The sequence below is a fragment of the Capricornis sumatraensis genome, chromosome 1, assembly GCF_032405125.1.
Source record: "Capricornis sumatraensis isolate serow.1 chromosome 1, serow.2, whole genome shotgun sequence".
Classification (NCBI taxonomy): Eukaryota; Metazoa; Chordata; class Mammalia; order Artiodactyla; family Bovidae; genus Capricornis; species Capricornis sumatraensis.
The window spans coordinates 187,393,048-187,414,317 of NC_091069.1; the positions used below are offsets into that span (position 1 = coordinate 187,393,048).

The following is a 21,270-nucleotide window of genomic DNA, read 5'->3' on the forward strand; positions in this document are numbered from 1 at the left end:
ATCCGTGCCCAGGTCTGCGGGGCTCAGTGTTCCTGAGCTTCCTAGGGTGTGTGGCCTATCTCCATGGAAACTTCGTAGCAGGAGGGGAGCCCAAGGGGGAGGGGACACAGTCTTGGCGGGTCGAGCTTGCCAGCTACCACTCACCTTCTAGACAGTGGGGGCTGAACCGCAAGGCAGGGCAGGGTTGCATCCCTTCCTTCTAAGGAGAGTGAGAAGATAGCACACCCGCCCTCCCCATGCACATTGGCGTCTCAGTAACCGAGTGATAAGGGACATTTCTAGTTGCTGTTTTACTGCACACCTGCACATTCTTTCTTTCTCTAGTCTTCAAAATAACCCATGATACAGGTTTTATTATTGTCCCTCTTATGGGCAGGGACATCGTGGGGGGAATGTTGTTCATATGTTGAAGCCCTGATTCCCAGTACCCTGGAACGTGGTTGTATTTGGAGATAGTTTAAAAAGGTGATTCAGTTTAAATGGGCAGTTAGGGCCCTACTCCCATCTGATTGGTGTCCTTATAAGAAGACGACATTTGGGCACAGAGACAGGCCCTGGGGGTGCACAGAGAGAGGCCCTGGGGGTGCACAGAGGAAGGGCCACATGAAGAGGCAGCCAGGGGTGGGGGCTGGCCATGTGCAAATCAAGGACAGGGGCTTCAGAAGAAGCCAACCTTGCAAGGTGTAACTTCACCTTGACCTTCCAGCCTCCAGAACCATGAAAGACTAGATGTGTGTTGTTTAAGCCATTCAGTCTGCGGCACCCCAAGCAAAAGAACAGACTCAGAAAACAAACACCCTGCCCTATATGGACACAGCCATCAGGCTGTTAGCCCCGAACTCAAGAACTTGTGCAGAGTGTCTCAGCCTTCTACCTTTATCCTGTGACTCCATATTTGTCTGTCAGAGGCCACGCATGTAGTGGTGACACATTTCTGCATTTTGAATTAATCAGACACACAGACCTGTCCGTCAGAGCTTCAGATCCGCGTTAGCTGATGCATGTTGCCCACTGAATCGACCCGTGTCCATCCTTACTTTGGGCTGGAGCCCTAGCAACTCAGTCCACCGGTGCTGCTGAAACCTACATAAGGGGGCAGAGCCCACCAGTTTATTACAGCACACAGCCACCACGGGGTATGGGCAGCCTTCCCCACCACCAGGATGCGATGTTTCAGAAATCCTCTGGGTGCCATCACATACTCAGAGTTTCAGCACCTCCACTGAGGATTGCTTGATTCCCAGGGTGGGCCGTGGCAGCCCTCAGACCTTCGTGCTGATGGAAGGGGAAAGTGGGTTGGCAGTGGGATTGACAGTAGCAAGGCATCCTGCTAAGCCTTGCTAGATCTCCCATGCTTCTCCAGGGCCCCTCAAGCAAGGAGCCCAAATCATGACACCCACATATCCCTCACATCTTAAAGGACGAAATTTTCATCAGTGTGAACCAGCAGCCAAGATGAGAATGAACATAAAAATTATTCATTAAAGAAGAGAGGTGAAAACCCGACTGGGCCATCACTGTATGCAGATTAAATGGGTTGATGCATGGAGAGCATGTTACCCAGTTTCCATCTAGGCAAGTTGTTTTATCATTATTATTAATCACCATCTTTTTCCTGTTTCAAGCTAAACATGTCAAAGTCTTTGGCACCAAAGCATGTCGTTTATTCAATTTATTTAACAAGCATTTAGTGGGGGTGGCTCAGATGGTAAAGCGTCTGCCTACAATGCAGGAGACCTGGGTTCAATCCCTGGGTCGGGAAGATCTCCTGGAGAAGGAAATGGCAACCCACTCCAGTACTGTTGCCTGGAAAATCCCATGGATGGAGGAGCCTGGTAGGCTACAGTCCATGGGGTCGCGAAGAGTCGGACATGACTGAGCGACTTCACTTCTGTATGCCAAGGCCTGAGATGGCTGCTAAGGATTCAAACATAAACAAAATAAGAATATTATCTCCCAGCCTTCATCTCTCAGTGGGCTTGGGAGAGTGATGTGTACAGAGACAGTTGTCGTTGGGCGAGATCCACTGAGCCCAGGAGAGGGGAAAAGGCACGCTGCCTGGGGTAACACAGGAGGGTAAGTATGAGTTCTCCAGGCAGAGGCATTCCTGTGCTGGGAACAGGGACAGATAGCGGGGGACCTCGCACACCTCACTGAGAACTAAGACGATGTCCCTTGGGCTTCCAGAGAGTTTGAAGAAGGAAGGTGTGCTCCTCAAATATGAGCACCCTGCTAGCCTCTGCCTGTCAGTACTGAGCTCCAGCCCCTCCTCCCACCTGCAGGCAGGTCTCAGGATAGAAGAGCAAAATGGGACTGTTGAGATCGAAGAAGTGGGAAAAGGAGCAGAGTCAGGGAAGAGTTTAAAGGAGGGAAAACAGCTGCACCAGGACTCCCAGTTCATCTAAAGCTCAGCTGGAATTATGGCACTTGTGTGGACGTGTGAAACCATGAGGAACCCTGCAGATTGTTAAATGTGTTTTACCCTGAACATGATGGTGTAGACTCTTGTACACAGCTCTGAGGTACACAGAGTTGGGAGTTGGGAGGGAGAATGTGACATAAAGGAAAGCAAAACTGATAATATTTTTGGAGCCCGCTCTGTGCCAGGCGCTTTCACCTACACCCCTGCCACTGAATCTCATAACCACTCTTTGAGGTCAGTATTGTTATTCCTAACTTCTTTTCAGAGTGAGGAAGCTGTGGATCAAAGCAGTCAGGAAGTAACTTGTTTACATTTTTCTTCACGCCAACTCCTGCGTATGTTTGGGGCCGTTTTATTGCCTGAGGCTCGAGTTCTCCAACCTGAGTGTGCCTCAGATTCTTCCAGAGGGCTTGTTAGAACACAGACCGCCCAGCCCAGCCCCTTGAGTTTCTGATTCAGTCGGTCTGGGTGAGGCCTGAGGATTTCCGCTTCTAACAAGTTTCCAGGTGAGGCTGGTGCTGCCGCTCGGCCTCCCCTGGAAACAACCACACTCTGAGAATCACTGGCCCATGGGAATGATCTACCCAGTAACCTGGCCCAGGGGTTCCCAAACTGTTTGCATTTTGGAATCACCTGAGGATCTTTAAAAGGAAATACTGATGCCTGGCTCCAGGCTCACACTTTATTTTTCACTGAAGTTTAGTTGATTCACCATGTTTCAGGTATACAGCAGAGTGAGTCCGTTATTCATTATATACATATACAGATAAATTCAGATTCTTTTCCATTAGAGGTTATTACAAGATACTGAATATAGTTCCCTGTGCTATACAGTAGGAGGTCCACACATTTTGATTTAACTGGTATAGGGGCAACCTCGGCATCATTATTTTTAAATACCACCACCCCCCAGGTAATTCTCACATGCAGCAAAGTTGAGGAGCCACTGACCTAGCCTCTTTTCTCCTTGACTCTGATCTCCATCAGAACCCTCTCCGTCAGCTGCCACCACTGGGGCCACAGGTAGAATGTGTCATACTAGCCCCACTTGCAACACGTCCTCCCAGCCATCTTAGAACACCCGCCCCTGGAACTCATCCAGTCTCTCACGTGCCTTTTCCCTTTTTGCCTAGTCCATCATCTCCTTCTCTGTTCAACATAAATCTGATTACTGCAGCCATCTCTTGCCCACAGCAATACAGCAAGCACCCTGTTCTTCCTTTGACCATATATGTCTACCTGGGAAAATCTGAGGAGGAATATCTAAATCTGACTGCAGGCATGGAGGTCCAGGAGGCTTCTTGAAGTGGATGGCACTCGAGCCAAGTCTGGATGGGCAGGTAAAAATGAAAGAGAGTGTTTCAAGCAGGGATACAGCAGAGGTGGAAGCACAGAAGAGAGGGGAACAGTGAGGTTTCTGGGGGAGCGTCATGTTGCTGTGTGTGTCTGCAGCAGGAACTTGCCCTGTGATGTTAGGAAAACACCGCGGAGGCAGCCTTTCGCCAGATGGGGGTGGGTCTTGGGCATCAGGTGAGGAAACTTACATCTTTCCAAGTATAAATGGCAGTTGATAGGCATTTTTAAATGACTTTTAAATTGAAATAGTAATACATACTTAGAAAATGCAGAATAACTAGGAAAGCATCAAGTAGAAAATAATCATTTTAAATCTAATGACCCAGAACTCACAACTGTTAAGATTCTGCGGGAATTCGTTGTCTTCTATGCACGTTCTTACATAGTTGAGAACATGCTGTAAAAGTTTACATTCTGCCTTCACACTTAAAATTATAACATATACATATTTAGTGTTATTTATATCTGTAAGCATTCTAATAGTTCTATAGTATGATACCATATAATTTACCATTTTCATAAACCTAGAAATGGGAGTGGGAGAAGTTTCACTATGATAAGTGATGCCACAATATTCATATCTGTATGAACTTAGGTTTTGCAATGTTCTTGTGATCAATATCAAGAAACATATGAATCAACAGTATGAACGTTTTAGACTCATTACCAAACTTCTAAAAACTTCTCTTCCAGTTTACACTCTGATCATAGGTGTCAAAGAATGCACATTTCATCTTCCCTTTCCAGCACCCGGTATCACGGCTAGTGCCCCTGAAGAGTTTTTGCCATGGGTGTGACATCAGCAGCTGTGCATTTATAAAATCCTATACTGGAGGCTGAATCAGATGCACCAGGTTGGAACAACTATGGCTGCCCGTGGTGTTCTGTCTTTGCTTCCACTTTTTCCTAATCCCGTGTTCCCATTCTTCATCTTTATTCTTTCTTGGAGAGCATATAGTAAGTGTTTGCTTCACATAGAGCTGGGAATAATGCTTTGTTACCAAGAAAAGTGCTGAAAGACCTAGCTCTACGGTTGCAACAAGTTGATGCCCAGCCCAGAGACCCTCTTTTGATAGTTTTATAGAAAACAAATCTCTAAATAGCAACTCTAACTAGGTAGAAATACCTTTTTATATTTTCCAGTGACACTGCCAAGTAAGTTTATTGCTAAATTAGTTTCCTTGTGCATCCAGTGACTATCCAGTCCCACACGTAACCATCCCTGTCCCTGAAATGTCCTCCTTTCTTCTTAACCCAGCAAATCATCTTAACATTCATCCTTCAAGGCCTTCCTTAAGTCTGTGGCACCTCCCTTCCATACCTTGCCCAGCATCAGTTACTCAGGCATCCTTCTTCTAGTAGTTTACTCTCAACATTTTCTACACCTAACACTTTCTCTTTCTTGTCTAAGAGTCCTTGAAGAGTAGAACATTTTGTATTCCCAGTTCTTGACACAGTGTCTGGCACATGGTTGTCACTCAGTAACTGTTGAATGAGTGAATTAATGCATTCCTGTTTTACTAAGGTACACGGGCATTCCATCTTAAATACAAGTGACTTGAGTATAGAAACAATATGGAGATGATATGAATTGCCGAAAACCACTCTCTGAGTCATTCACACCTGAGGTAAAACGGGGCTTGCCTGGTAGCTCAGTTGGTAAAGAATCTGCCTGCAGTGCTGGAGACCCCGGTTTGATTCCTGGGATGGGAAGTTCCCCTGGAGAAGGGATCAGCTACCCACTCCAATATTCTTGGGCTTCCCTGGTGGCTCAGATGGTAAAGAATCTACCTGCAATGTGGGAGACCCAGGTTCGATCCCTGGGCTGGGAAGATCCCCTGGAGGAGCTCATGGCAACCCTCTCCAGTATTCTTGCCTGGAGAATCCCCATGGACAGAGGAGCCTGGGGGGCTACAGTCCATGGGGTTGCAAAGAGTCAGACTTGACTGAGCAACTAAGCACAGCACAGCAAGGTAAAACAGGACACCTGGTATAGCAGATGTCCTGATCCTGGATTCTATGTTCTGAACATTAAGTGTTCTGTGTACCTGGTCATTGACTTGTAACTCTGTTTCTGTTTCATTTTAACTCCAGATTTAGTTTCTACATAAGTATCTGTGTGCTAAAGGAAGTACAGGGAATTAAGTGATGCCAGAATTTCCCAAAATGTGTTCCAAAGAAAACGACCATAGATACCTACAAAACTGTTTTATGGATGTCACACAAAAGAAGAGTCTCGTGGTCCAGCAGGTTTGCAAAGCAGAGTTAAATATATTTCTTTACCTCAGAACTTCCTGGTAGGCATTTTAAGCTGAAAGATCAGTCGGGCAAGAGTAGAGAGACAGAAGAGCAGTCAGCCTTCTTGCAGTAGCAGTCAGGAGTCATCCGAGCCTCTTAATGCCAGGAGAGATTCAGAGTCAAAGGCGCAGTGGCCAAAAGTATAACAAGATCCTTGCCCGTTCTCCTGCACTTATCCCCTCTCCGCCCCCCAGTCCCACATCTGTGTAAACCCCCTGCCCCTGCCCACCCAGCCACCCACCACACTGATGAGATCAGCCTGGATTACATCTCTTCTAGAGCCAGGAAGCAAGGTAATGTGTGGGAAGTGATAGCTGCAAGGTAATGTGTGGGAAGTGATAACAACTTTTCGAGTTAAAGCCATTCAACAGGGAAATTTGTTAAAAGACCAAGATATTGTAAAAGCTGAAACACTTGAGTCTGTTAAGTCCCCTGCTTCTTAGAACATTTTGTTACGAGGGAATGTTTCAAGGAGGGAAAACATTGAACTATCACAGCACTGTTAGACACCAAAGCCTGGTACAGAGAGCAACATTTTAAAAGACATCTGTCTCTCTGCCAACAGAGAAACTTCTGCCTCTCTTTTCTCCTCCTTTTTCCCACCCCAGTACAAGTCCCCCGCCCTCCTCACCCCTAAACCCTCTCTCCTCTCTCCTCCCCCTCCAGTTCTTCCTCCCCTCCCCCTTCTTCTCCTCCTTCTCTCATTCACAACCCTTATGGATATCACAGACACTGTAAAATGACACAGTAAGCTAAACTATCCAATGGTTATTCAACACGCTTGGGTAAGAAGGGAATTAATTAAGTGACTAGACGCTTAGACGTTCACTGTTTATTGGATCTAAACTCCTTAAAAGAGCCTGGAGCATTCTCCTAAACAAACTTTGCCCTTTTGTGGCTTCTTTGGACTTGTTAAAGTCCAAATGAGATGGAGGGTTTAAGGAGACTGTATCTTTTCACACATGTGAAAAAAGGAGTACCAGAGAAGAAAAATGGGAGTCAGTGGGTATAAAGGAGGCAACCTATGTGCCATCACAGAGAGACTAAGAGTTTGTGTATCTGTTGGCAGCTGATGTTCATCGGTGATCATCAGTAGGTTAGCAAACTTTAGCAATGTTTACACATTTGTGGGCAGCCCAATAGTTTAACTGTCTTCGTTAGAAGAATATCCATAAAGTCATATACAGGATTTCATTAACTTTGGGAAAGATATATTTAGCTCCTTCCACTCAAGCTTCCATTCTAACAGAACATTTCTCCTATGATCTGTTTATAATTTTAAATTTATGTACATGACTGTTTGTATATATGTCTTACCTCCCATATTAGATCCTACACCTCTTACAAGCTGAGTTCCAAAGAGATAGAAGTGTCCTGCACACAATTTGTATTCAATAAAAATTGGTAGAAAGAATGAAGTGAATGTAAAAAAGAAGTATATTTGTCAAGAGAATGTTTTTTAGTCAATAGTCTTCTGAACAAGAAAGACAAACCCAAATATCCCCTTGCCAGTCTTAATAAACAGTATCGCGTTATACCAGGAGACACCATAGAAGATGGGCTTCCCCAGTGGCTCAGCGGTAAGGAATCCGTCTGGAATGCAGGAGACACAGGAGATGTGGGTTTGATCCCTGGGTGGCGAAGATTCCCTGGAGGAGGGCATGGGACCCACTGCAGTATTCTTGCCTGGAGGACAGAGGAGCCTAGCGGGCTGTAGTCCATGGGGTCACAAAGAGTCAGACACAACTGAAGCAATTGAGCATGGGTACCTTAGAAGACAGAAGCCATCTGCCAAAGAAGCAAAACATTAACATAGAGCAGTTTTCTACTTTGTGAATATTAATAGGATGTTAGTGATTAGCCACAAACTATGAGAGAATTACACTTGCTTTGGTAGGCAAAGGAGGAATGGACGCTTTTAAAGAATCTGCCTTTTTATTTTGCTTCTGTTTTAAGTAAATAAAAGTTGTGTTATAAAAATGAGTCTTTGGGCCAACATCAAACCTTAATCCTGCCGTTGCTTTCCCCAGAAGTTGGACAGGCACAGTCCGAGTCCCAGGAACTTTGGAAAGAAAGGATCTCTTCTAGGTGCTGAATCAGAAGCAACTCCCACTGTGGGAGACCATGGATCCTATGCAACTCTGAGCCTGAAACTCACATTTTCTGTCCCTCTTTTTGTACTTTGGACCCAGGATAATCTGATGTAGGTGAAATATTCTTTTCCTTGGCTCAGATTAGGCACCTGGTGTCCTGAAAGAGGTCACTGACTTCCCCCAAGGATGTCCAAGGAGGTTGGCTCACCACTGGCTTACCGCAGGCCAAATTTGAAGTTAATTAAGCATCAGTCATCATCAGTAGGGCCAAGATGTTATTCAGGCATTCAGGGAAGAGAAACCTGATCCGGCTCTGGATAATGACCTTCATCAGCATTCCTTCCTATCCTAATCCCAAACCAGTGTGTCTTTAGCTGCAAGGTGGGGGCGGGGGGCGGGGTATTTCAGAAACAGATGGTTCATCCTTTACATTACTCTGCCTTTGAAGAAACTTCTGGATATGTCACTCTATTCAGTGCATGCATGATCATGCAATCTGGAGCAAAACCTTTTTTCACTGGAACCAGGTTTCTGTTTATGAAAAGGTACATTTATTGACTTCTGGGGAAATGCCCTATTCAGAATGAGGGTGAAATGCTGTTTGGTGGGAGCTGAAAGACACTGACAGTTCTAGGTAGGCCATCTGGGGACTAGACCGTCTGGCCCAAACCACACTGGGGAACAGAGACATGTGTACACACTGGTTCTGCTTGTCTCACTCCACAGACCTCAGTGACCAGCTTCTTGAAGTGGTGGGGCTAGAGGGAGCCATGGAAATGGGGCAGATCTACACTGGCCTGAAGAGTGCAGGCAGGAGGCTAGCCCAGTGCTCCTCTGTCTCCATCAGGTACGTTTCCTCGTCACCCAGCAGGCCGTGCCCCCCCACCCCCCCCCCCCCAACCCGGATTCCTACAGATAACACCTTGAAAGCCCTCTTTAGATTTCAGTGCAGCGAGTGTGGGGGCAGGGTGGGGGTAGAAGTTCAATAACATTGATAAAGAATGTTTTTGGAGACCACTTTCCAAACCAGGCATAGCAACCATCCAGGACATCAACTGGAGGGTCCCACCACAACCAGTTTGCCGTTCTCTTAAAATGAGTGGATGAAATTCTAGAAATAGGATTGTAAGATGAGGTCCAGAGAACCAGAGATCCAACTCCTTGCCTTCCTTACCTCCATATTGAAATGCTCAACGCATGCCAGAGGGCAGCTTTGACAAGAACCAGGCTCTCTGCTCTGGATGGCATCACCGACTTGATGGACATGAGTTTGAGTGAACTCCAAGAGTTGGTGTTGGACAGGGAGGCCTGGCGTGCTGTGATTCACGGGGTCGCAGAGTTGGACACGACTGAGCGACTGAACTGAACTGAGACTCTCTGCTCTACACTGCTCATTCTTGGATAGTGGTCTCAGAAACACTTTTATTGAACAGTCCCATATACCTTTGTAGAGCTAAACTGACATCAGCAAACCCGTCATAATTGACAAAGAGGATGACAATTTTTTAGAGTATGGACCACGTAGGTCAGCCAATACAGACTCCTTACCAGATGGGGTCTAATGGAGGGGATCTTCTGATTTTTGGTTGCTTCTGTTTAATAAATGCAACTAGTCACAGATTTTTCTCCGCATTATTATTTCCAGAGTCCTTATTCCTTTCCATTTCCCATTTAATTTCTATAGTGTGTCTTGGGGATCTCCTAGAGGGGACTCCCATGTGCAGGTTTCCCAAAGTTATTTAAACACAGAACCCTTTTACCCCTTATCCTGGGTGAAATGTCCTCAGAGTTCTTTGGGGGAATATCTGTTCTTAGTGCCACCCTGCATCCTTCATAGAGGTCCCCAGAGCTGTTCCCTGATCTATCCCACTAACCCCCTTTCTTCATTCCCTCTGTGTCTCCTGTCCTTTCTATTATTCCCCAGATCTTTGCTTCTCTTTCCTTTTGGGCTATTGTGTTGCTGGGACCTGTTTTCCAAGTTCATCTCTTTAATTCCTTTCTCCATGACTCTTAACACCAAGTAGATCCAGTCTGTTAGAACATCTAAGCCATAACATATGTGGACCAGAGAATTTTGATTCCTGAAGAAGTTGGAAAAAAAAAAAATGTGTAAGAGAGAGGATATTTTCTGTTTCCACATAAAAACAGGGGTTGAGTCAGGAGCCCTAGCCCCCTGGGCATTCCCTACATAATCTCCTCACGCCACAAAAGCAAAATTCTACCCTTTCCTTTTATTATTTGTTTTATTATTAGGTTTATTGGTTTTTGTTATTAAATATCCTCAGGGTCAGCTGGGGAATCATCTACATCAAAACAGCTTGCCTCCCTCATTTTATAATTTCAGAAACAGGGCAGATGCCAGACCCAGGTGAGGGCTTTCTGGCCAGTGCCTGGCAACTGCTCCTGGCTGGCCCAGACCGGAGACCTCCAAAAGGACCTACCTTTTCTCCATTGTCTCTCAGCCTTAACAGTCCATAAGCCAAAGAAGCCTTGACCCAAACAAGAAAATAAGGCTTTCTCCTCTCCCCTCTGCCTACCCGTAGGGATCACATTCCCAATGACCCTGCTTCCCCAGCTAAGCCAGGTCCACAGTCCATGCAACCATAATGTCTACGGTTGTTCAGGAGATAAAAGAGGGGATGGTTGAGGATTGGGGGCAAGGCAAGACACACTCAGACCTGAGCTGTACCTCGTGTAAGTAGGAGACATTACCTCACTGACATTATGCAACTGCTCACTCAACATAGAACCCATGCCTTTCCCTATTTCATAACCTTTCCCATTTCACAGTGGAGTTTTTGGCACCATGGGCAAGCCCTCTGGCTGGTTGTTTGACTAGAGGTCCACTTAGATATGGTGCTGCCATACTTGTTGGCCACTTCTCCCCAGATGCCTGTGGACTTCACTGCTCATTCAGGGCCATGTTTCTCAAAATAGTCTGAGGACCAGAGCAACAGAGTTGTCCATAGTGCTTATGAAAAAACAGACCCCTAGGCCTGACTCAGACCTGCCACATTGGGACCCCTGAGGTGAGCTCAGAAATCTGTTTTCAACAAGCCCCCCACGAGTCTTCAGAATCACTCCTAGGTGGCTCCACTTTCAACTTCTGTTTCCCTGGAAAGGACAGCCTTCATTCTCCAACTCCAAGAAGCCCACTGTGCTCTCTCTGTTCTCCGGTCTCCAGGACAAACAAGCTGCTGCCAATGCAAGTAGATGGAGAGCCCTGGATGCAGCCGCCATGCTCGGTGAGTTATACCAATCTTTGAGATGAGGGTGAGAAGTTTTATTTGGGATCCCTTTGGGGCACTGACTTAATATGAAGTTCTGAGTCTCTGAATTACGGGGGCTTTGGGAGATCATCCAGCACAGCTTCTCTTCCGCTTAGTTCATCCATCCATTCATTTATCTGCTGAGCTTTTATTGATTAGGTGCTATGAGCCAAGCACTGGGAGGCACCAGTTCCAAAACCAAAGGAGACATAGACCTGTCTTCAAGGAGCTTATAGTTCTGGGTGAACTCTGAGGCTTCATCTACAGTATCCTCGAGAGCCTCCACTTGAATTGCTTTAGGGGCAAGGAACTTACGACCCCAAAAGGAAGACTGTTACACTAATGAACAAGCCTAATTACTGGAAAACGCTTCTTTATGTGGAGCAAAATCTGCACACACGACCTTAGAATTCCACCTAGTTACTATGACCACTCGGGCTCCTGGGGAAGAATTCCCACAATGCACAGGCATGCTGCACCCCAGATGTACCCACAACCCCGAGGAACTACCTGAAAACTCCCCTGAAAGTGTAACCTCATAGGTTATCTATTGCCTTTATGGCATTTCTGTGACCCATGTTACCCATCCCCTAGGACTGTGCCTGTTTTGCAATAGTTGCACAATATTTGTTGAAAGGTGAATAAAGAATTGAACAAATGAACAAACAAAAATAAAGGGAACAATCCCATTCCCTGCCTTACCAGTTCGTTGGCAGTTTGTTCTCAGAAACCCAACTAGACTCTCTATGGTGAAGAGAAACCACTGTCCTTGTATCTAGAGCCCAGGGTATTAACTGGAATATGATGTTAGCAACATCTTTGATACTGTTGTGAGTGTGTGAATTTCAAAAGACAGAACTTGTGTTTCTGAGCTTCCTCACTCTAGTGGAGTATTCAGATACCTCAAGAACCTATTATTTGGAGCCCTTCAGAACATCAATTCGTCTTCTACTAGAGAAAGGATTTTCACGAGATAGCTGCTGGGCCTGAATTGTAGGTTTATTTCTATAACTCTTTGCTCTGTGTAACTTCTACAAATTGCAAAGTTAGTCCCTAGAGACAAAGACTTTTTAAAATGGCACCTTTTATAAAAGATATCAAAAGTAGAACTTTTTCTGTAAAATCTTACCTCAATCTTTTGGCTTCTATGAAGTCTAAGAAAAGGATGAATACACTATAGCAAAATCTAATAATATCTTACCCTAGTTGGGAAGGATGGAGGGAATTTGTACTATTTTTAATTTTGATAGAATTGAATTAAGAAAACTCTATCCAAAGTCCTCCTGTCTCCTAAAAGGAAAAAAGAAAAAGCTGGAAGAAAGCAAACCCTTGGCTACCCAGCTCAGTGATATCTAGAAACTGAACTGCCATTCCTCCAGATCCAAGTACTGGTTTTAAAGTAGCCAAACATTCCTCCAACCCCTGCTCTCTCTCCATGCCACCCTTCAGACATTACTACTTACTATGAAAAAAAATAATAATAATAAATAAAACCCAGTGATTTTATGGTGTACAGTCATATGTGAAGGTATGTTAGTCAGCTCAGGCTGCCCTAACAAAATACTACAGACTGGGTGGCATAAACAGCATAGTTTCTCATAGATCTAGAGCCTCCAAGTCCAACACTGAGGTGTCAGCAGGGTTGCTTTCTGGTGAGGCCTGTCTTCCTGATTTGCAGATGGAAGCTCTTTCACCATGTCTTCACATGGCCTTTTCTCTGTGTGCATTTACTACTGATGTCTCTTCCTATTCTCGTACGGACACCAGTCCTATTGGACTAGGGCCCCACCTTTATGATTCCATTTAACCTTATTTACCTCCTTAACGGGCTTCCCTGTTGGCTTAGTGGTAGAGAGCTCACCTGACAATGCTGGAGGTATGGTTTTGATCCTTGGGTTGGGAAGATCCCTTGGAGAAGGAAATGGTGACCCACTCCAGTATGCTTGCCTGGAGAATCCCATGGACAGAGAAGCCTGGCAGGCTACAGTCAGATATACCTGAGCATGCAAACACCTCCTTAAAGGCCATATCTCCAAATATAGTCACCCTGGGGATTAGGGCTTCAACACATGAATTTGGAAGGGAACACAGCTTAGTCCATAGCAGAAGGTAACAGAAGTCCTTCTTAAACAACCAAAAGTTAAAACACCCTTTATGAAATGTTTTCCTGAGTGAAGGCACTCACTAACTGTGAAGTGATTCAGAATTGAAGGCTTAATGATAGGACATCACAGCAACAAAAGAATGTTTGATGAAAATTAAAACCAGTTAAATTAGAAAGAAAGCTATGACAAATCTAGACAGTATTTAAAAGCAGAGACATCACTTTGCTGACAAAGGTCCATATAGTCAAAGCTACAGTTTTTCCAGTAGTCATGTATGGATATGAGAGTTGGACCATGAAGAAGGCTGAGTGTTCAATTGATGCTTTTGAACTGTGGTGTTGGAGAAGACTCTTGAGAGTCCCTTGGACTGCAAGGAGATCCAACCAGTCCATTCTGAAGGAAATCAACCCTGAATATTTATTGGAAGGACTGACGCAGAAGCTGAAGCTCAAATTCTTTGGCCACCTGATATGAAGAGCCAACTCATTGGAAATAAGACTCTGATTCTGAGAAAGACTGAAGGTAAAAGGAGAATGGGGTGACAGAGGATGAGATGGTTAGATAGCATCACTGACTCAATGGACATGAGTTTGTACAAACTTCAGGAGATGGTCAAGGACAGGGAAGTCTGTCATGCTGCAGCCTAATGGGGCTGTAAAGACTCAGATGTGACTGAGCGACTGAACAACAACAGCAAATTAGAATGAAGAAAAAAACTGTTGAATATGGTTATGCAACTAAATCCAAATGGCAAAAATCATTTTTTGAAAGAGAAGATAGTGTAAACATTCGTAACTTGGATCCCAAACCTAAAGTGATATTCACCAAGACTGAAAGCATGTGGGAGACCTTGTTGAAGGAATAGTAAAAGTATGTTAAATTTGATAATTGATAATTCACTTCACGTTGATAATTAAAAAATGTAAATCTAAAGAAAAATTTAGTAACTAGATAATTACTAGTGAAACTAAAAACAGGATAGACACCTTCTGAATCTGGGAGCACTTAAATTTTATGAACCCTATCAGTGTAACACAAAAAAGAGAAAAACAGGCAAACATTTTAAATGCTTTGATCAAGATAAAAGAAGTTAGGACTAAATATATCAATAATGACAAAATACCATAAATGTGCTTATGTTCCCTATTAGAAAAACAAAACTCCCACATTGGGTTAAAATGCGTCAATACATTTCTTGTAAAGAGATACATCTAAAGCAAAAAAAAACATAAATTTTTATCGTATCCTTTATTGAGCATAGAGAAATTAAAAGTAAGATATAATAACTTGGGGCAAACTAACCTTCCAACATGCCAAAATCATAAAGTGGAATAAAGAAGGTCACTTTTTATTTAGTAAAAAGTACACTCAATTTTGAGATCTAATGGTCATAAAAATTTATTTGTCTGATAATAGAATCAACATTTATACTGTGAAAAACTGCGTAGTGTTCCTAGTAGTAGTAGTGTTAGTCGCTCAGCTGTGCCCGACTCTTTGCGACCCCATGGACTACAGCCCACCAGGCCCCTCTGTCCATGGGATTCTCCAGGCAAGGATACTGGAGTGGGCCACCATTCCCTTCTCCAGGGAGTCTATCCAGCACAGGGATCAAACCCAGGTCTCCCTGCACTGCAGAAGATTCTTTACCGACTGAGCCATCAGTGAACAGCCGGTGAAAAACTGTATAGATGTAGAATATTCTGAGAATAAAGATACATAAGAAACTTACGAAAAGACAGTTATTGAGAGACTTTAAAATATTTGTTTCTGTCTTTGAGGTCAAGTTGTAAAAAAAAAAAACATAGATGACATAAAACTTGTATTTTTAAAAAACAAGCTCAGAGATCCAGAGAGTAGACTGATGGGTTTTCAGAGGTGGGAGCAGGGAGGGCAAGGTAAGTGAAATGGGTGAATGGGGTAAAAATGTACAAAGTTCCAGTTATAAAATAAAGGAGTCCTGAAGATGTAATATACAGCAGAGTGACTATAGTTGATCATACTGTATTGCATATTTAGAAGTTGCTAACTTTGGCCACCTCATGCGAAGAGTTGACTCATTGGAAAAGACCCTGATGCTGGGAGGGATTGGGGGCAGGAGGAGAAGGGGATGACAGAGGATGAGATGGCTGGATGGTATCACCGACTCGATGCACATGAGTCTGGGTGAACTCTGGGAGTTGGTGATGGACAGGGAGGCCTGGCGTGCTGCGATTCATGGGGTCGCAAAGAGTCGGACACAACTGAGGGACTGAACTGAACTGAACTCAAGTGAGTAAATCTTAAAATTTCCTATCACAAGAAAAAGTAATTTTGTAACTATGGTGACAGATGTTAACTAGACTTATTGTGGTGGTCATTTCACATTATATACAAATATCAAATCATTAACCTGTATACCTGAAACTAATATAATGTCATATGTCAATTATATGACATTCATTCAAAAATCAAACTTGGATGAAATAACTATGCCTTAAACAAATCTAATTTCTTCAAGGTCCACAGGATGTTTACTAAAATAGACTATAAACCAGTTCATGAAGAAAAAAACAAAATCCAATAACAGATATTATAAAGGTTGTTTTATTTGACCACAAAGCAATAAAACTATAAATTAATAATAGGTTAAATGATAAATGAAATCCAATCAGATTATTACATTCTCCTAAAGAATAGATTTAAGAGGGGATCAAAGCCAATATTATTGACTATTTTAAAAATAATAAAATTAGAAGGCTCTCATTCAAAAGTTTTAGAATATAGCCTAAACTATATTTGGAAACCTGGTGGGCTGCCGTCTCTGGGGTCGCACAGAGTCGGGCATGACTGAAGCGACTTAGCAGCAGCAGCAGCATATTTGGAAATAAATTCAAAGTCTCATATATTACCATCATTTGAAAAGGGAAAAAATGTAATATATAATCCCCAAATTAAAAGAACAGTAATAAAACAAAGTTAGGAGAAGCAGAAAAAAGAAAACAAAAGATATAATTAGAAATTAAATAATTTAAAAAACAGGAAAATACAGAACTAGTTCTTTAAATGTGAAATGTTTGAAAACATCATTTTAAGAAGAGATTAGAGATATATATTTAAAATATATATAATATAAATATAAATGTAGTAATGGTTTTATTTAATTATAAGACATTATGTGACATTTATAGTTATCTTGATTCTAATAAACTTGAACATCTGATAAAAATCCTAGGTAACCATTGGGGAAAGAGTGGGAGGAAGGGCTAGTTAGGGAGTTTGGGATGGACCTGTACATACTGCTACATTTAAAATAGATAACCAACAAGGACCTACTGTATAGCACAGAGAACTCTGCTCAATGTTACATGGCAGCCTGGATGGGAGAGAAAACTGGGAGAGGGTGGATACATGTATGTTATGGATGAGTTACTTTGCTGTCCACCTGAAACTATGACATTGTTAACTGGCTATGCTCCAGTGTAAAATAAAAAGTTTTTAAAAAATTTTAGGTAACCCTTAATGAAATGAAAAATATTTGATCTTACTGGTGAGTTCTTCCATACTGTTATGAAATAAATATTTATTTGAAGTCTTTGTTCCATAGAATAGACAAAGATAGAAAGCTATCCAATCCATTTCATAGAATTAAGACAGATAGAAAAATCTAACAAAAGCTGTGCTTAAAACTAGAAAGCTACTGGGATTTCCTTTGTGATCCAATGGTTAAGACTCTGTGCTCCCAATGCAGAGGACATGGGTTCAATCCCTGGTTAGGGAAAGAAAATCCTGCCTGCTGCATGGTGCAGCTGGGGAAAAAAAAAAAAAGAAAGAAAGCTACAGATCAATCTCAAATATGAATGATATAAAAATTGTCAAAGTATTGGTAGATAGATAGAATTGAACAACATATTAAAAGAATCAGTCACTCCTCAAGAAGAATATATCAAAGAAATGTGCAAGAAAGTCTTTTTTAAAGTTTTTTGTTTTTAACAAAACCAATTGCCTTATTTAACATAAAAAGCATTTCCCACCCCAGTGGTCCAGTGGATGACTCTGAGCTCCTGATGCAGGGGCCTAAGTTCTATCCCTGGTCAGGGAACTAGATCCTACATACTGTAACTAAGACCTAACTCAGCCAAATAAATAAAGATTGGGCTTCCCTGACGGCTCAGATGGTAAAGAATCCACCTACCATGCAGGAGACCTGGCTTCAATCCCTGGGTTGGGAAGATCCCCTGGAGGAGGGCATGGCAACCCACTCCAGTATTCTTGCCTGGTGAATCCCCATGGACAGGGGAACCTGGTGGGCTACAGTCTATGGGGTCGCAAAGAGTCAGACAGGACTGAGTGACTAAGCACAGCACAAAGTTATTAGATACAAAGGATAAAAACTTTTATATTAATAGGCTTGGTGTGTAGCAGGATATGTTAATTCCCTTCCCTAAGGAAGTCTCCTTAATAGAAGTTTAGATAGAAAAATTACATGGTAATATGAATGCTGCTGCTGCTGCAAAGTCACTTCAGTCGTGTCCAACTCTGTGCGACCCCATAGACGGCAGCCTACCAGGCTCCTCCGTCCTTGGGATTCTCCAGGCAAGAACACTGGAGTGGGTTGCCATTTCCTTCTCCAATGTGTGAAAGTGAAGTTGCTCAGTCGTGTCCAACTCTTAGCGACCCCATGGACTGCAGCCTACCAGGCTCCTCCGTCCATGGGAGTTTCCAGGCAAGAGTACTGGAGTGGGTTGCCATTGCCTTCTCCGGTAATATGGATGGATGACCCAAAATACTCAAACACATTGAACATTTCTGATTTTTAAAGATTAGAAACTCTTGCAAAACTCAGATTAGGAAGACACTTCCTCCAAATAAAATAATTAGTTATTAAACCAATAACTAATACTTAATGTAAAACAGTAGTACAATTCTCATTAAAATTGTGGATAAGACGTATGCTAATGTTGTTTGGAAATTCTAACCAGCGCAAAACACATGAAGCAGAAAAGAGATATAACTATTTGGAAAATAATCAAAACTGTCATTATTTGCAGGTAATATATGTAAAAGAAATCTAATAAAATCAACTGAAAACCTCATAGGTTAAATTATTTCAGTGAAGCTATATAGAAAGAGACAAAAGTTAACAGCTTTTGTACATACCAGCAATAACCAACTGGAAGAACATAATAGAAAAAAGCTGAAATATTATATGGCAACAAATAAAAACAAAATACCAAGCCGAACTGTGAAAAATAGATGAAGAAGACTGCAAGACTTAGTTAATGTTTTTTTTAAAAGATTTGAATTTAGATACATCCCATGTTTCTAAAAGGGACCCCCAAACAACATTCCAATGCAATTTTTTAACTTGACAAAACAATGCCATAGCTAAGGCATTTTATAAAAGAGCTGTGAAGAACTTCCCACAAGATATTAAAATAGTTATATAGCTACAATAATTAGCCCAATATTGGATAGGTAAATCAATGATACAGAAGAGAGCCTTAAGAAACTCTAGTGTATATAAAAGGTAGTGAAGGAAAAAAGAAAGATCATAAATTAATTTGAAAGTAATGGACTATTTAACATATGGTATCCAAGAAATTGCCTGTTTGGGAAAATGCCATTATACAATTAGACCTCCACATCCATGGGCTTCACATCCTTGGAGTCAACCGACTTTGAATAGAAAATATTCAGGAAAAAAAATTCCAGAAAGTTCCAAAAAGCAAAACTAGAATTTGCTCTGTGCTGGGAACTATTTACATAACATTAACATTGTATTTACAACTATTTACATAGCATTTACATTACATTAGGTATTTACATTGCATTAAGTAATCTAGAGATGACTTAAAGGATACAGGATATGCATAGGTTATTCACAAATACTATACCATCTTACATAAGGGGCTTGTATAAAACCAGCATCCATGGATTTTGGTATCCCCAGGGGTCCTGGAAACAATTCCTTATGGATACCAAGGGATGACTATATACTAACCTCTCACGCTTGTAGTACTAGAATCCACAAACCACAAAACCTCACATTGCCCAGCATCTCCAAACGCCTACCTTATCAAGACATTTCTCAAAACTGCTGAAAACCCAAATGGGAGGGATTTGAGTTTCACTTCCTCCTCTTTGCCCAGGAGGTGCTAACAAGCAAATAAGTTGGTCAGCTAGGGGGAGAAAAAGGAGAAGCAAAGGTCTTCTATGGTCTAAAAAAAATGGGCTCCATCAGCGGGAAATGTCAGCAGTGCACCAGCTGCCACTCTGCCCCAAGCACATCCAGCTCCACTGAGAGGATATCCCTCGTTCTTCTTGGCTGGGCTAACTAGTCAGTACTTCCATAGCAGGCGCCAGTTCTGTGCTTTCTCAGGAAATACCAAGGTGAATAGGATGAATTTCTTGCCACAAATCACTGCCATCAGCTGGGGCTAAATTGCATGCCACAGATGAGTAGTATCAGAGCCCCCTGTCGTCTGCGCCTCACTTCCCTGAATTCTGAGATAAAGACGATGCCATAATCAGGCAAAATGGTGCTTGAAGTGTCCTTGGTGTACTCCTCTGGGGACCACCCCAAAGCAGAGAGACTTACTATTCACCTCCTATATCTCCAGGCTGGTGGAAACCAACCTAACAGTCATTTAAAGCTTTCTTCCCCCAGGTTAAGCTCATTCTTCCACAGTGTCTTTTGGTCCCATCTTTTGCTTTTCACAACCTGCAGCCTTATAAATTTAAATCCAGGTTGCAATAGAACTTCTTAGCCAGACACTCCCCCACTCCAGCTCATCCTGACAACAGCTATTGAATAATTCCTTTCAAGCTTTTTTTTCCTAGTGAATTCTCCAGCTTAAAAAGTTGTCATGGTTCCCATTACTTCATATTAAACCCAATCTCTGCCACCTCCCCTTTAAAGCCCTTCACCAGCTTCCCCTCTGGTGTCCCTGATTTCATTTCTCATCCTGTGGTCCACACTCAACCAGTTGGTATGTGGCCCCTCAAGCTAGTGCCTTCCCTTTCTCTCTCACCAATACATTTTCTTCCCCTCTTTTCAGATCTTAAAATGCTTCCTCAGTTGCTCCATTCAGATTCTTCTCATTCCTTACTGAACCTTCTTTTTGACACCACTTGGGTTATCCTACGTTAATTTAAACATGTTGATGAGTCTGGCTCTTCAAGAGCTCTTCCGTTGTTCTCTGGGATCACACTGTCGTTTGAATAGGTGGCAAAAGCCATGAGAGTGGGTTCATAGACTGTTTCTTTTTGATAGTTTTTTAAATTAATTGTTATTAAAGTACAGTATAGCTTTCCAGTGTTGTACAGCAAAGTGAATCAGCTGTGTGTATACACACACCCCCAATTTTTGGATTTCCTTCTCATTTAGGTCACCACGGAGCACTTAGTAGAGTTCGCTGTGCTACACAGTAGGTTCTCATTAGTTATCTATTTTATACATAGTTCAATTCAGTGCAGTTCAGTCGCTCAGTCGTGTCCGACTCTTTGCGACCCCATGAATTGCAGCACGCCAGGCCTCCCTGTCCATCACCAACTCCTGGAGCTCACTCAGACTCACGTCCGTCGAGTCTGTGATGCCATCCAGCCATCTCATCCTCGGTCATCCCCTTCTCCTCCTGCCCCCAATCCCTCCCAGCATCAGAGTCTTTTCCAATGAGTCAGTTCTTCACATGAGGTGGCCAAAGTATTGGAGTTTCAGCCTCAGCATCAGTCCTTCCAAAGAAATCCCA

The 21,270-nt window shown here is 42.8% G+C and overlaps 1 protein-coding gene across 3 annotated transcripts in view; it reads left to right on the forward strand.

The window, feature by feature from the left end:
* DGKG (diacylglycerol kinase gamma) overlaps positions 1-21,270 on the forward strand; it is a 170,840-nt gene that overhangs the window by 148,008 nt on the left and 1,562 nt on the right. For all 3 annotated transcript variants that reach the window (XM_068968791.1, XM_068968868.1, XM_068968942.1), the window contains 2 exons: positions 8,896-9,016; positions 11,354-11,414. In XM_068968791.1, the coding sequence (XP_068824892.1) occupies positions 8,896-9,016; positions 11,354-11,414 (182 nt within the window). The remainder of the gene's footprint in view (positions 1-8,895; positions 9,017-11,353; positions 11,415-21,270) is intronic.